We start from the raw sequence: 14,058 nt of genomic DNA on the forward strand, positions 1-14,058 counted from the left end.
GACCTTGCTAGCAGGTACTCCAACCATCTGAGTCAGGATCACTGTGTATCATCTCGAGCGTTTTATTTTCCCAGTCAGTGAAAGTGTTTACACAGTGTTTTCACGTTGAGAAACAGTGGAGTGCAGTGCCTCAAGATTCTACTAGTAATGCATTGAAACCTGCTGAAGGTGAACTCTGATATAATGGAACATGATTGATACAGTTCATGAAAACCCTTAGTCTGTTTTGTGTCTTAATGTGTATATTTTTGTCTTGATTGCGGAGAACCTTCCTAAGAACTTTCACTGTAGATTTTTTTTTTTTTTCTGTTCAGAGCTCATTTCTTAAAGCAAAGGTTGGATAAACATCAGTCTGCATACCCAAGGCTGCTGTTAGTCAGTACAGTGCTATGAGTTAAACAATCATTAACATCCAGAGTTAGGTATAGTTGAATATACATACCTCTGTGCTTTTTTTTTAATTAGAAAATTATCATTAGTTTATTTTAGAAAGCTGAAAGCCTAGTTCTAAATGAAAAGTTGAAGTAAATTCATGAATGAATACATCTTGCTGTACAATATTTTTGTTTCAGTAAATTTCAAAATATGTGTATATCTGCATCTTTCATTTTTGTTTGTCATGTTGTCAGAGAACCTAGTGTATGATGTAGGGTTATCATACACTATATTTATAAATATTCCTGATAGTACAAAATTGGTTCCCAGTGAATCTCAGGTTTTGACATTGATGTTTTAAATTATGATTCAGCAAGGAGATCTCAACGGCTAGAAGTTTGTATCTGTGCAAAGTTCAGCTGATTTCAGTGAAATTGTATAAGAATCTTATCTACTCAGAATCCTTTGTAGCATCTGAGTGCTTATGGTTTGTTACTGTTTTTCCCCTTATTTTATGTATCAACAATTAACATAGTTTTCAACTAAGTTCATTGGTACAGGTAAGCCATTTTGAAAGAAGAAATAGTTGACAAACTCTAATTGTAAACAACAATACTCATTGACTTAGTATGTAAAAAGCTTGCGAGACAAGAGCTTTAGTTCTGGGAACTAATTGCTGAACAGTTAAAATAAATGGATTGCATAAACTTATTCTAGTAGCGTTCTTTTTTGCATTTTTAATGTAGTATTCAAGAAACACAGGTAGGATACATTTTAACATATAACCTCAAAGACAATAAAGGTAACTAGAATCCATGGGGGGGGGTGGGGGGTGGGTGCGGTTGCCAGGATACTGAAGCAAAAAAGCATCGACAAATACATAGTCAACATACATCTTGTACTTTTTAATGTTGTTAATGTAGAAGTAGTTTCAAATACCTATGGCTTCTCAAAGTTAGAAGTGCTGAAATAAGGACCACAGAGCTGTGTGTTTGATCAGTGATACAGTCTTGAACAAATATTTTTAAAATCTAGTTAATAGAACTGCTTGCAGTAGGAAAAACTGTTGAGGTCATTTCAAAGATGTCAAGTGTATACCGAAGTAAGATACTACTTCGTTACTACAAATATGGTTTTATTACTACTACTACGAGTTTTTCAGTGTTACAGAATATCTGTGATGCTTTGTTGCAAGTTACATGCTGCTCTCATGTTGTTGGAAACTGACAGTATGGTCTTCAAGTGGGCAGAGATTGGAATAGTATCTACAGTATTTTGGTGTTACCTGTCATATGGACAACAACAAGAATGCAGTAATTTGTCAGAACCTGTTCACATGGGTGATAAACAAGAAAATTAATGAAAAAGCCCTGTTAGTGTTTGCTTGAAGTGCAATAGCTAGGAAATAAAAAGTGTCCACATACAACAAAACACTTGAATATGAAAAATTTGACTTTTCAGATTAATTGCATGAAGCTTTATGTTGACATAGTGCAGAATAGTGAACTGATTTATACTTTGTCTTTCAGATGAACCGGAGACACGAGATGCATGGTGGGCAGAAATCAGACAAGAAATAAAATCCCATGCCAAGGCATTGGGTTGTCATGCTGTAGTGGGCTACAGTGAATCAACTAGCATTTGGTAAATCATGATGATGATTTGATTTTCAAAATGCCACACAAAATTTATTTCATCTTCAGTGGATTAAAAATGATGAACTATTTCAACGCAGTTGTTGGTACTGTCTAGTATACCTACTTTGGAGAGTTTGTTAAAGTAACTTTCTGAGATTTCACTGTTGCACTGCCTTTTTTAAAAATATGTTTTGGTTTGGATTTTTATTGGGTTTTAAGTTTTTTGTAATGAACATTACAATTTCTATTTTTTAAAAAAATTTCAAGCCTGCAGATTTGCTTTTGTAGTAACGATATTAATTTATCTATAAAGTTTTCTAAACCTAATCTACCTAAATAGTTAAGACTGTTCCTAAAAGTATATGTATCGCAGTTTCATTATTGGATAATGTTGTGGTTTAAACCCAGTCAGCAACTAAGCATCACACAGCTGTTTGCTCACTGTCCCCCCTCTCCCCCCATGGGATGGGCAGGGGAGAATCGGAAAAAAAAAAGTAAAACCCGTGGGTTGAGATAAAGACAGTTTAATAGGACAGCAGAGGAAGAGATAATAATAGAATGTACAAAACAAGTGATGCACAATGCAATTGCTCACCACCCGCCGACCAATGCCCAGCCTGTCCCCGAGCAGCGATTGCTGCCCCCCGGCCACCTCCCCCCAGTTTCTATACTGAGCATGATGTCATATGGTATGGAAGAGCCCTTTGGCCAGTTTGGCTGAGCCCCCTCCCAGCTTCTTGTGCACCTGGCAGAGCATGGGAAGCTGAAAAGTCCTTGACTAGTGTAAGCACTACTTAGCAACAGCTAGAGCATCAGCATGTTAGCAACGTTATTCTCATACTAAATCCAAAACACAGCACTATAGCAGCTACTGGAAAGAAAATTAACTCTATCCTAGCTGAAACCAGGACAGATAACAACTGGCAGACCAGTACTTAAACGGTAAACTTAAAAGTTAAGGCACAAGTTCTTTACTAGGAATGTATTAATTGTAAGTTACAGGAGAATATGCTGCCTCATAGGTCTAGAATACTTTAGGTGTAAAAGTTCTATTTTTCTTTCTGCAAAATGCATGTCATTATTTTTATCTTTCAGTACTACAGTAGTGTTTAACATTTTAAACTGCAGCTCTGCAGTAGTCTTTCTGAGGTTGAATTCCCCAGCTCTGCATCCTATTCAGGCCCAAATTCCAGTGTCTTAACTGTATTCTCTCTGGCTAAGAAAATTCCAATCTTTTGTATTTTGGTGGCTTAATGACAAACTCTGTGAGAGGCTTGGAGATCAGGAGAAATAATTTGGGATTCATCTAATTACTCATCCTTCTCTCTGGCCCAGGAAAGGTTGTGTCTCTTTCTGGCACCGGAAAGTAATCTATGAAGAGCTCCTCTTGGGGCCAGCTATGTCTGATTGGTATCAAACAGAAAAGTGCTCTGGCTCACTAGTTGTTTTGAATTGCTTTAGGAAAGTAACTGAAGCAAACTCAGACATCTGAATTTATTTTCTGTCAAGTTGGTTTTGCCTAAATACTTTAAAGAAAAAAAAGCACTAAGGATTTGCTTTTTTAAAGAGAGAAGTTGGAAGAAGTTTCATTTTACTTTGCAGTTGATAAGTTGAAGAAATAAATAACAGTTATACAGTGCTTTCATGAGTGCACACCTTCTGTTGGTAAAGTAGTAAGATGACCAGAAATTATCAGTCTGAAAGCCACAGCATTGATTGCTTCACGTCTGTTGCTCCTCCACATTTATTGCTTCATTGCAGGTAAAAAAAATCACCACCAAATATATTGATCTTTCACAAAACTTGAAAACAATTTTTGAAAGTCAAGTGCTTGTGCTAGTAGAGTAGGAAAACAGGAGAACTTACTTTACAGGCAAGGCATGGTTTGTATTCCTTCTGCTGCCTTGTCTGGTTATGTCCTGTCTTGCTCAGTGTATTAAAGACCATATTTACCTAAGAACTGTAATGTGCAAATTTCCATTGCTGAGGGATGAACTTGCACTAAAAATGGAAGGTTTATTCCTTTGGCTGTCAGTCTCCTTGTAAAAAGCATGAATATTTTGGTTGTGGGTTTTTTTTTTTTCTGCCTTAACTATGGGGAAAGAATGTACAGAGTATGGATAGGCAGTCAGTTATTGGGTTATTTCACACTTTCACTTTGCTTAAGGAATTTAATGTGGTAGTATTTGATCATTGATAAAATAGTTTATTAGAGTTCCCATGTTTACTTGCCACTTCAGCTTTATTCCATGCTTAAAGAGCAAGGCTCTGTCTGTAAGTACTGGTCTGCCAGACATGTTACATATGAAGAATTATTCTGGAAACAGGAACAACAAATTAAAAAGGCACATGCATAATTCTAGAAAATGTGGGAAAGCTTTTCTCCATATTTTTTCCGATATAGTATTTTAAGTACTGAATGTTAGAGATTTGTTTCTTATTTAACAATTTCAGAAATGTTAAAAGCTTTGTGATCATAGTTTGTACTTCTGAGAGCTTTCTCTGCTAAATCATGAATATGGTCAGTTAATTTACATGCTAAATGTACCATTATTGTAGTTGTTCATAGTCAAATTTTACTGTTTTTGCTACTTTTTATCCTCCAAGAATCACCCTTGTCAGTGTTGTGTTGTAACTTCATTTTGAGAGTGAATGTTTATAAGATGATGAGGCTCTCAACTTCCATTTTACTGTGGTAAATAATTACGCGTTGGTTTTTTTTAATGTTTCTTTGCTTTTGTTGCTTGCCTGGATTTCTTTGCATTATTAACCATAGTATTGAAAACCATACTTAAACCTGGTTAGCCTTTGTGATGTTATAGCATATTATTTATCACACTGGGCAAAGCTCTTTAGTCTTTCTGTTCAATCCTTCTGCATCTCTTACTTATACAATGCTTAAGTACCGGAAAAGGATTGTTTGTGAGATTTAATAGATAAAATTGCACAAATGCACAAAATTAGTAGTTATATTGAATTCATTGAGACTTTTGTACCAGCCTTTTAATCTAATAGTTTTAAATAAAAGTAGCACTAAGTAGTAGGAATTCACTTTGTTGTAATTCTTTTCTCTTATAGTGAAGAGGTCTGTATTTTGTCCGCGTCTGGCACAGCAGCTGTACTGAACCCTAGGTTTCTTCAGGATGGCACCATGGAAGGCTGTTTGGAACAAAGGTTGTCATGGCAGCCTGGCTTCTTTTCCATAGGGTCAGAGAAGGGAGAGGTTGATTTTTTTCCTCAGAGCCAAGATAGTTCTTCTCTATTAGGGTAGGTTACAGTGTTACAGTGCAGGATGCGGGACCAACCACTTTACTGCTTTTCACTAACAACAACAACAACAGAAGTAATGGAACTCTGCACCAAATTAGATATTCTGTTTTTATTTCTAACAGTCTGAATAAGGTAACACATTCGACTACTAACCACAGATCATAACTCAGTTTTTTTCTTTGCTGCTCTTCAGGTATCTTTCTCAACTTTATATCACACTATAAAAAATGACAGATGTATGATAAATTACATAAGCCAAAACCTGCTATGGCTGTAATATGTGTATATATGCTCTCTATATACTATTTAAGAGCTGTATGGGAGATAAAATAGCTTGGTTGTAAAACAAAGATGGTGCCAGATTTTTATAGAAGATGTATGTTTTAGTTGAAGTTTATGAACAAAATCATGAAACTGAAGGAAAAACATGAAGTTTCCCTTTGTTTCTGCTCTTGCAAATAAAATTTGAAGAATGAGTATTGACAAACAGTTATTTTTTGGAAAAAATAATTAGATTAACTCATGCATATTGGTAATTTATTATGTGTTCATCACGATAGTCATCAAATATTTCAAGGGATTATTGTAGTCATAAGTAAGGCTATTTATTACACCTTAGCACTTGCATTACTTTTTCCATAATAACCCTGCCAACATAGTATTATTTATTATTCTTTTACTTTGTTAGCAGGAGGCCATCATCTTCTTGTGTAGATAGACTTTTGAAAACTGTAGCCAGAAGAAAAATATTTGTTTCCGTATTCACTATATCATGCAGAGGAAGAAATGTCATGTTCATAATATGAAGAAAATGGCATTTTTATCCAAATATGTATTTTGGTGCTATTAAGAGTCTTCGCATAGATTAGAAATGCCAAAGGACGGTAAAACAACTAAACGGGACAAAGCCCATGTTTGAGACAAAATGTATTTGCCAAAGTTTGTGATAACTAATGTTCCAAATCTGTCAGATTTGCTTAGGCATCTCTTCAAAATTCACTGAGAAGAATTGTTTATGAAACAGAACAAATTTGCAGTGACGCAGTTAGCCTATGCTTTCCTTGTTTGTATTTTTATAGTGGTCATTCCTGGATATTTCTTATGGGGAAGTGGGACTAAGTGTTCTAAGTGAATAACAAGTTTTACCTAATACCTTATCTTAGGAAATTATCTTGCTATTCTTCTTACAATGTTAATATATATTGTGCTGCTTCTCAGTAGGATGGTTGGTGTGTTGTTTATGTTCTGCTCATTAGGTTTGTGTAGGTTTTTGGACACAATCCATGAAAAAGAGACTTTTCATTGTATTTGGTACAGCAAATTCTCTGTACAACTTTTGTACCATGGACTATATTTAGAAATCATAGTGCCTAAAGCCAGCTCGGTAATGTTTTAGTTTTATAGAAATGATTGGTCATTGTATATAATTTTTCTTGATCCCTGCATAACAAGTTTCAATGCAAGTTTTATTTATAGCGTTTTAGCTAGTAGTGTGCAGCCTAATTTTATTCTTCTAGTTCATAAAATGCAATACTTGTCACATTGGTATAATGGAGCAGAGTATAGCTGCAGTGTGTGATTTGAGGAGGTATCTGTAGGTGTTTATACACATGTGTAAGTATTGATCATTGTTAATAAGATGCAGATGTTTTAAGTATGTTCTCCATAATGTATTTTTAGGATTGAAGAAGCTTCACCACCAGGTTGTGGATTTTGCCATATACCATACGATGAATTGAACATGCCATTCCCTGCTCACCTCACTTATTGTTACAACTGCAGGAAGCAAAAAGTTCCTGATGTTCTTTTCACCACAATTGATCTTCCTGTAGAGGCAATAGTTATTGGGAAGGGATGTCTTATTCAAGCCAGGTATCTATCAAAATGTTTTCTTAGTAAAGTTTTGGAGATCTTTGAAATAATTTCTGTTGCTAAAATCCAGTATGTCATCAAAACTTAAATTTTTATGTTGAATTGCTAGGAGTTAGTGGCAGTGTACTAGGGTAGAGGAGGAGAAGGACAGCCTTTCTCCTGCCCCTGTGTTACGTGTCATGTCTGTTGATGGACATCTGGTAACTTACCCATGTTGATGGACATTTGGTAAATGTTATGGTTTTTTTTAATGCCTATGGGAATTGCTGTATTTTTTTCTGCCTGGATGTAAGAGTTTTCATGCTTTAACTTGCTGTGTGGGGCTGCTGACATGGTCAGATACAGCTGTTGCACTGGAAATTCAATGGACTGTTTAAGTCAGTTATGTTAATTCTGTACTGATGTCCCTAACTGAACATCATCTCTGTAGCATTGTTGGCTATGTCCAGTTTATGCTGTGGTCTTTGAATTTGAATTTGGAAAAGGGAATAAGGAGGTTTACAGTGGGAAAGAAGGAAGGGCTAGCTATGTACAGTCTGTATCAGTGGCCAACTACATGGATAAATAACTGGTTGGATGGTTGGGCTGAGAGGGTAGTGGTTTATGGTTTGTAACCTACCTGGATGGCCATGACAAATATAATAGAGTCTGCAATGGGACCTGTCATGTTGAACATCTTAATGATGTGGAGGGGATGGTGGACTGCATTCTCTTCCAGTTTGCCAGTTACACCACAAGTGTAACCAGTGGGACCAGAGTGGGACCAGACAATATGATACCTGTCCAGTTTTGTCCTCCTCTGAGAGTAAGACAGACATCAGAAAACTAGAGCAAGTTCAGTGGAGGGCCACCAAGGGATTAAGGAGCACCTGCCCTATGAAGAGAAGCTGCGGGCGCTGGGCTTATTCAGTCTGGAGAGAGGAAGGATTCAGGGGGACCTAATAGCAGCCTTCCAGTACCTATAAGGAGGTTATGGAGCATATGTAGCCTTCACAGTGCCGCACAGTGGGAGAGTGAGAGACAATGGGCCCAAGTTTGAAGCAAGAGAGATTCAGAGTGGATATAAGGAAAAACTACTTACCCATGAGGACAGTCAGGCAGTGGAGCAGATTGCCTAGGAGGTTGTGCAGTCTCCATCTTTGGGGAGTTTTCAGGACCTGACTGGATAAAGCTCTGAGCATCCTGGTCCGAGCTCAAGAGTTGACCCTGCTTTGTCTGTACAGGAGGTCGGACTGGAGACCTCCTGAGGTCCCTTCTCACCTGAGATTTTTTTATGATCCTATGATTATCATTCTCTGACTTCTCCTAGAGCAGAATTACTGGAGCTACTGTAGAGATGTGTTCTGTGCTCCTCCTTTGATATTTTCTGTATTATTAAACTCTGTGTTCAGCACCATTGTGGAAATGGACTTTTAGTGTCACACAGTGGTCCTTGATCTGTCTCTGGAATACTTGCAGATGTCCCATTTTCTCTAGAATGATTCCTCAAACATTCCCAATCCCCCCAAAAAAAAGAAAAAAGAAAAAAGAAAAAGACCCAAAGCTATAGTTAGAAAGATTTGAGGAGAACTTGTTACGATTGAGTGAATTACTGTGTTTTCCTGATCATGTAATAAATGTGGTCCTTAGAAGAAAGTGTTGTCTGTTCATATCACTAAAATGTACAGTTGTCATGTGCTCTTTTTGAACGAAAATTTGTCACTGAAAGTAGGCAGTCATTCCACTGGTGTAGGGTTTGAATTTCAGCTTATGGGACTAAACCCGAAGAGTGAAATATGACTAACATAATACAGAGATGGGATTTCTGTGCTCTTTCTTTTATTCTTGTAAGATAAGTATTTCTAGTCTGGTTAATGCTTAAGCTGTGAGGGTACTTGGTTTTTTCTTTATTCTGAAGTGTACCTTGAATAGCTGTTTTAATAGGAATTGTAAAAGTTCTACCAGTAGATGTAATTTCCTATGCTTGTACCTGAAGTGTTTAAGAGGTTTGCAGCAGCAGACACAGATGTTTGCATTTGGGGTCTTACTAGAAGAAAAGCTGAAAATACAAATTTTCAGATAAGACAGTCCCAAGGAGTTCTTGTAAAGAACTGTTATTTTATTTTACAATTGCAGCAATCTAGAAGAATACACCTCATCGATTCTGAGGCTCAATTGAAAAGGGCTGCAGTAACTGTCCCTTGAAATAATCTATTTGGGGGGGGGGGGGGGGGAGGGAGGGTGCATTTAACAAATACCAGCCAACTTGCAAGAGCAAAGAAGTTGTGTTTGTCTTCAGTATTTGCTTTGACAAAAGTGAGCAAGGCAAATTATTAACAGTTGCTGCTATATGGTAGGAGCATTAATATATTTAGCCAAACATCTAGTAGGTGGTTATCTGGAATCTGTAGAAAACTTCTTTACATTGCATAGTTATTTGGTGCTGTCAGACTATTATGACAAAAACCCCTTGTGATGCATGTTGTTTCTGTCTGATAACAGTCCTTAAGCATGTTTTAAAAAAGGAGACATGACTTCATTCAGTGATGTACAAAAATACAGTATTTGTAATTTTTGTATTCTGCTTTGATAGGGAATATTTTTGAATGTTGCTGAAGGTCATGTATTGTTCTGTTTTATAAGTTTACTTTTTATGTTAGCCATTTTTATTGTTAATATAAATATACAGTTTCCTATTAAAAAAGAAAATGAAATTTTACTTATTGAGACTCAGTGCCTCAGCCTGCCTTGATCTTCCTGACGAGAATTTAATATTTTACAGGATTTTAAAATAAGTTAAAAAGAAACTGATTGTATTAGGTTATACAATGAGGAAAAAAATCAAAATACCCTGTGATCGCTTTCAGTCTTCCAACAGTCCATTAAAACTGTTTATCTGCTGATGCCATGTACTGTTTTGTATTGTCAGGTTATGCCGTCTAAAGAAGAAAGCTCAAGCTGAAGCAAATGCAACATCCATCAGTAATCTGTTGCCATTTATGGAATATGAAGTGCACACCCAACTGATGAATAAACTTAAGCTGAGAGGAATGAATGCTCTGTTTGGGCTGAGAATTCAGATCACTGTGGGTGAAAATATGCTAATGGGGTTGGCAGTAAGTACAGTTTAATCTTGGGATTCTTTTGTGTTCTTACAGTATTTTTTCAGGACACAAAGACATACAAGTGTTGTAGAATTCAGAGTAACTAGAGATATTAAAATGTGATTTTAAGAATAAATGAGGTGTCTAATTGTTGACAAATCAGGACAGACTGTCTTTCAGCACCAGAAAAAGAAGATTTGAATCTCTTGAAACTCCGTTAGAGGACAAGATTATTAGAAAGGGGATGAGAGGAAAAGAAACTTTAAATGGTTTAATGGCATAAATTATAGAAAAATGATTGTGTTCTTTAAAGGTCCTGTCAAAGAGATCCCTGTTCCTCAAGTTGCATTACAGTGCCATGACAAATAAGGTCAATTAAGTCTCTCAATAAATCTTTTGGTTAGTTGCCAACAAGAGGGAGGTCTGTCGCTTCTTCTTTGATGGCACTGAAGAAATAAATGACAGATCAGAAGTGTCTTAGAGATAGTCAAGAAATGTTCATTAACAATATTTTCTAACCTCATTCTGTCATGTGGGGTTAGAATAGTGAAGTATGCTTCTTCCTGCATCAGTGTAAGAGGATGCTTGGGTAATATTGACTGGCTTACATGTTCTTTTGTCTGAACTGATGATCTGTTTTCTGTAAGTAGAAATGGGTTTGTGTCAACTTCAGTGATACTATAAATGGTTTGGCCAGGTTTTAAATGCTTGAAACCATCACTTGCCTATGCAATGTATACTAGGACAGAGGTTTTAATTCATACTTTGTTTGGAACCTTTAGGTAAGTTAAGAGTTCCACCATGGAAAAGACCCATGAGAAGGAGAGAGTTTATTAAAAGAATAGTGGATTTCCTCATAAGTGAACAGGAGAGAGAGGTCCATTTATTATGGGAAGAGGTCATGCTGTAACGTACATGTCACGATGCTGTCCATTATAGCATAAGCATTACGGAAAACTTTATATGAAAATACTAGAAGTACATGCTTAAGTAATTGTCATTTTTCTTAATGACTTTTTAAAAGTCTGCAACAGGTGTGTATCTAGCAGCTTTGCCAACACCTGGTGGTATTCAGATTGCTGGGAAGACTCCAAATGATGGCACCTATGAGCAGCATATATCTCACATGCAAAAGAAAATAAATGATACGATAGCAAAAAACAAGGAACTTTATGAGATTAATCCTCCAGTAAGTAAAGTTTTTGTATTCTTAAAGCATTCTGAGTCACAGGTATACACCGTGTATATCCATGATTTCTTATTAACTGAATCATTCAGAACATAAGTTGTTTTTTAATAGATTATTTTCACTATATTTTGGGAACCTACTGGAATTTTCAGATCTCTTAAGCCACATATCCAAATCAGTTTATACTTATTTAGATTTATTTCTCAGTAAAATTATTTTCAGAATGTTCTGATTCTCAGAACTGTTAACAAATTGCTTATAATTGAAATTATTTCTAAGCTACATAGAACAACTGTTAATTTTTATATCCTTTTTAGGAGCTACCTGAAGAAATAATTGGGTCTCCCATTCCAGAGCCAAGACAACGTTCCAGGTTATTAAGATCTCAGTCAGAAAGCTCTGATGAAGTTACAGAGCTAGACCTTTCACATGGGAAAAAGGATGCTTTTGTCTTGGAGGTGATAAATGTTTTCAGTACTTGTTTTCATACTTCTCTTTTCCTGAAATATATATTAAAAAAATGGAGAAAAGTTTTCTTACTCATCTCCAAAGACAGTTCTTAAATTGTATATAAATTTTTCCATTTTGTATCAGTAGAAAATGTTAAGTATTGGATTTTGCATTGTGTCTCTTATTCTATTTGCTTAAAGCATAGCTATATTATGCCTAGGGACAATATCTGAAAAAAGATTGCCCTGCTGTTCATGAACATGTAATAATATCTAGAGTAATAACTAAGAGCTGTTAAGAAATGCCCTTCTGCTTACTTAAAGCAGCAGTCATGACTGATCCAAAACTTAGATATATTTTTATAAACATTGAGGTTCTGTGTTGTCACGCTTTATATTTAGCAAAGAAAAAGCTTGCTTCCCGTTTCAAAGCTCTTATTGTTATGGTTGAGTATTCAGAATTATTAGTTTCCAAAACTGGTAGTATTCAAAGCATTCAAAAAACCACATGACTCAAGAGAGCACGTAAAAAAAGACTTGCTTTTCTGAATTTCAGCTGATGCTTTTCAGAGTTCAAGAGTTTATGTCTTCAGAGAATACCTTCCAGTTCTTTCTACAGCTACAAGTAGAAACAAGAACAGCAGCTATAGATAAAGAACATAGGCTTCTTTTACCTCTCTAATCAATAAAATTCAAAGATGTGATTTTAACACTGTACAATTTTGAAGGAAAGGAGCCAAGTACTAAAGAAGGCTAGAGTTTATCATCTTCTTGTAGATACAGGTATTATTAATACCTGCCCTAGACTAAGAAAAAGAAAACAATTTAATTAAATTACAGCCTGTAATTGCAGCCTAAGGTTCATTCAAGACTTTCCTTTACGTTAAACTTCACAAATCACTGTCTTTATAGAAAATAATATGGACTAAAGATTGTAGATAGGGAGAATGAGAGAGCACTGTAACAGCAGTTCATTTGAAAAAAGAGGTGAGAAAGGAGAGTGAAAATGAACAGGTTGGGAGATGTTGGTATAAGACATTGATATTGGTTGGTGCTTCTGCTCTTTGAGTAAATTTTTGCTTTCCAGTGCATTACAGGTATACTAGGCTCAAAGTAAGTAAATTGCGAAGTCCCTAAAAGTAACTTTGATGCTAGTTAACTCTCACATTAAAAAGAAGTGAGGACAGTTTTCATGAAGTATTTTTTGCAGCTGGTCTTAACAGATTTTTGTTTTAATACCGTCATCTGTGTAGACTGACAGAATTGGAATTGTATCCTCAAAACAAAAGTTATGATACATGCTCTCTGAGGCACTGTATTGAAATGGATGAGCCAATCAGAAAATGCTCTGATAAATGCAAAAAGAGTCAAATGCCTTTGTAAAAAAACAGAGGATTGTGTAAGGCATTAAAAAAAAAAAAAAACCAACCCAAAGACTGTTATACTGCAAGAGATCCTTTAGACAAGTTATGAAAAATACCAGAAAAACATAAGCCCAGCTCTGTTTCACTTCTAAAGGCTGTCAAATAGAAGAGAGAGAGCAATAATAAAAGCTCAGCATACTTCTTCTGTCCAGTTGCCTCATAAAGAAGTTTGATATGTTATAAGCAAAGATCAGCTGGTTAAGGGCTGCATTATATACTGCAAACAGAGTTCAGCTCTTTTTTTACTGTTTTGGAGAATTCTTCTTCCTACCTTATTTATTAACTGTAGTATATGCACTTGAGGGGATAGGAGGAGATCTCCACGTGGAAGGGAAAAATGTAAGTACACTGTAGTGTACTATAGAGTACATTATAAATGGTGCTAAAGTTAGCAAGAAGAATGAGGTCTGAGGTTTAAGGACCGTCATTTACTGGTTTGCATTATGTCAATGTGTTGGTCCTAGAATACGCATCCCTGTGTTTTGGCAGTTCAATCTTCATTTATAGAAAAAAGGACTTTTCATCTGTGGAAAAATTTACTACTGTCTTTGTTAGGAAATTGGATATCAGAAAAAATATTCCAGGAGCTTTAGTGAAGCTCCTGACTCTGACCTTTCAAGAGTAAAATCATTGTTCACTGCAAATATGTAAGAAAAAGTGGTAAAAAATTCAGTGATGAGGAAATGCTAACAGATGCTAGGAAGGCAATTATGAGAGGTAAGGCTCTCTGTATTTTTTTTTTTTTTTAGGAAAAAAAAA

At 35.8% G+C, this 14,058-nt stretch overlaps 1 protein-coding gene across 13 annotated transcripts in view; it reads left to right on the forward strand.

Annotated features, from left to right (window-relative positions):
- Positions 1 to 14,058, forward strand: part of C2CD5 (C2 calcium dependent domain containing 5) — a 70,416-nt gene that overhangs the window by 39,483 nt on the left and 16,875 nt on the right. For 8 of the 13 annotated variants that reach the window (XR_012044436.1, XR_012044437.1, XM_072875033.1 and 5 more), the window contains 6 exons: positions 1,905 to 2,019; positions 5,091 to 5,279; positions 6,963 to 7,154; positions 10,063 to 10,249; positions 11,262 to 11,426; positions 11,744 to 11,884. Coding sequence is in view for 11 of the 13 variants with exons in the window: in XM_072875033.1 (XP_072731134.1) it covers positions 1,905 to 2,019; positions 5,091 to 5,279; positions 6,963 to 7,154; positions 10,063 to 10,249; positions 11,262 to 11,426; positions 11,744 to 11,884 (989 nt within the window). In the remaining 2 variants the exon portion in view is untranslated. The remainder of the gene's footprint in view (positions 1 to 1,904; positions 2,020 to 5,090; positions 5,280 to 6,962; positions 7,155 to 10,062; positions 10,250 to 11,261; positions 11,427 to 11,743; positions 11,885 to 14,058) is intronic. The other 5 variants (XM_072875084.1, XM_072875015.1, XM_072875042.1 and 2 more) reach the window with 1 other exon arrangement.

The sequence above is a fragment of the Ciconia boyciana genome, chromosome 1 (assembly GCF_034638445.1).
Source record: "Ciconia boyciana chromosome 1, ASM3463844v1, whole genome shotgun sequence".
Classification (NCBI taxonomy): Eukaryota; Metazoa; Chordata; class Aves; order Ciconiiformes; family Ciconiidae; genus Ciconia; species Ciconia boyciana.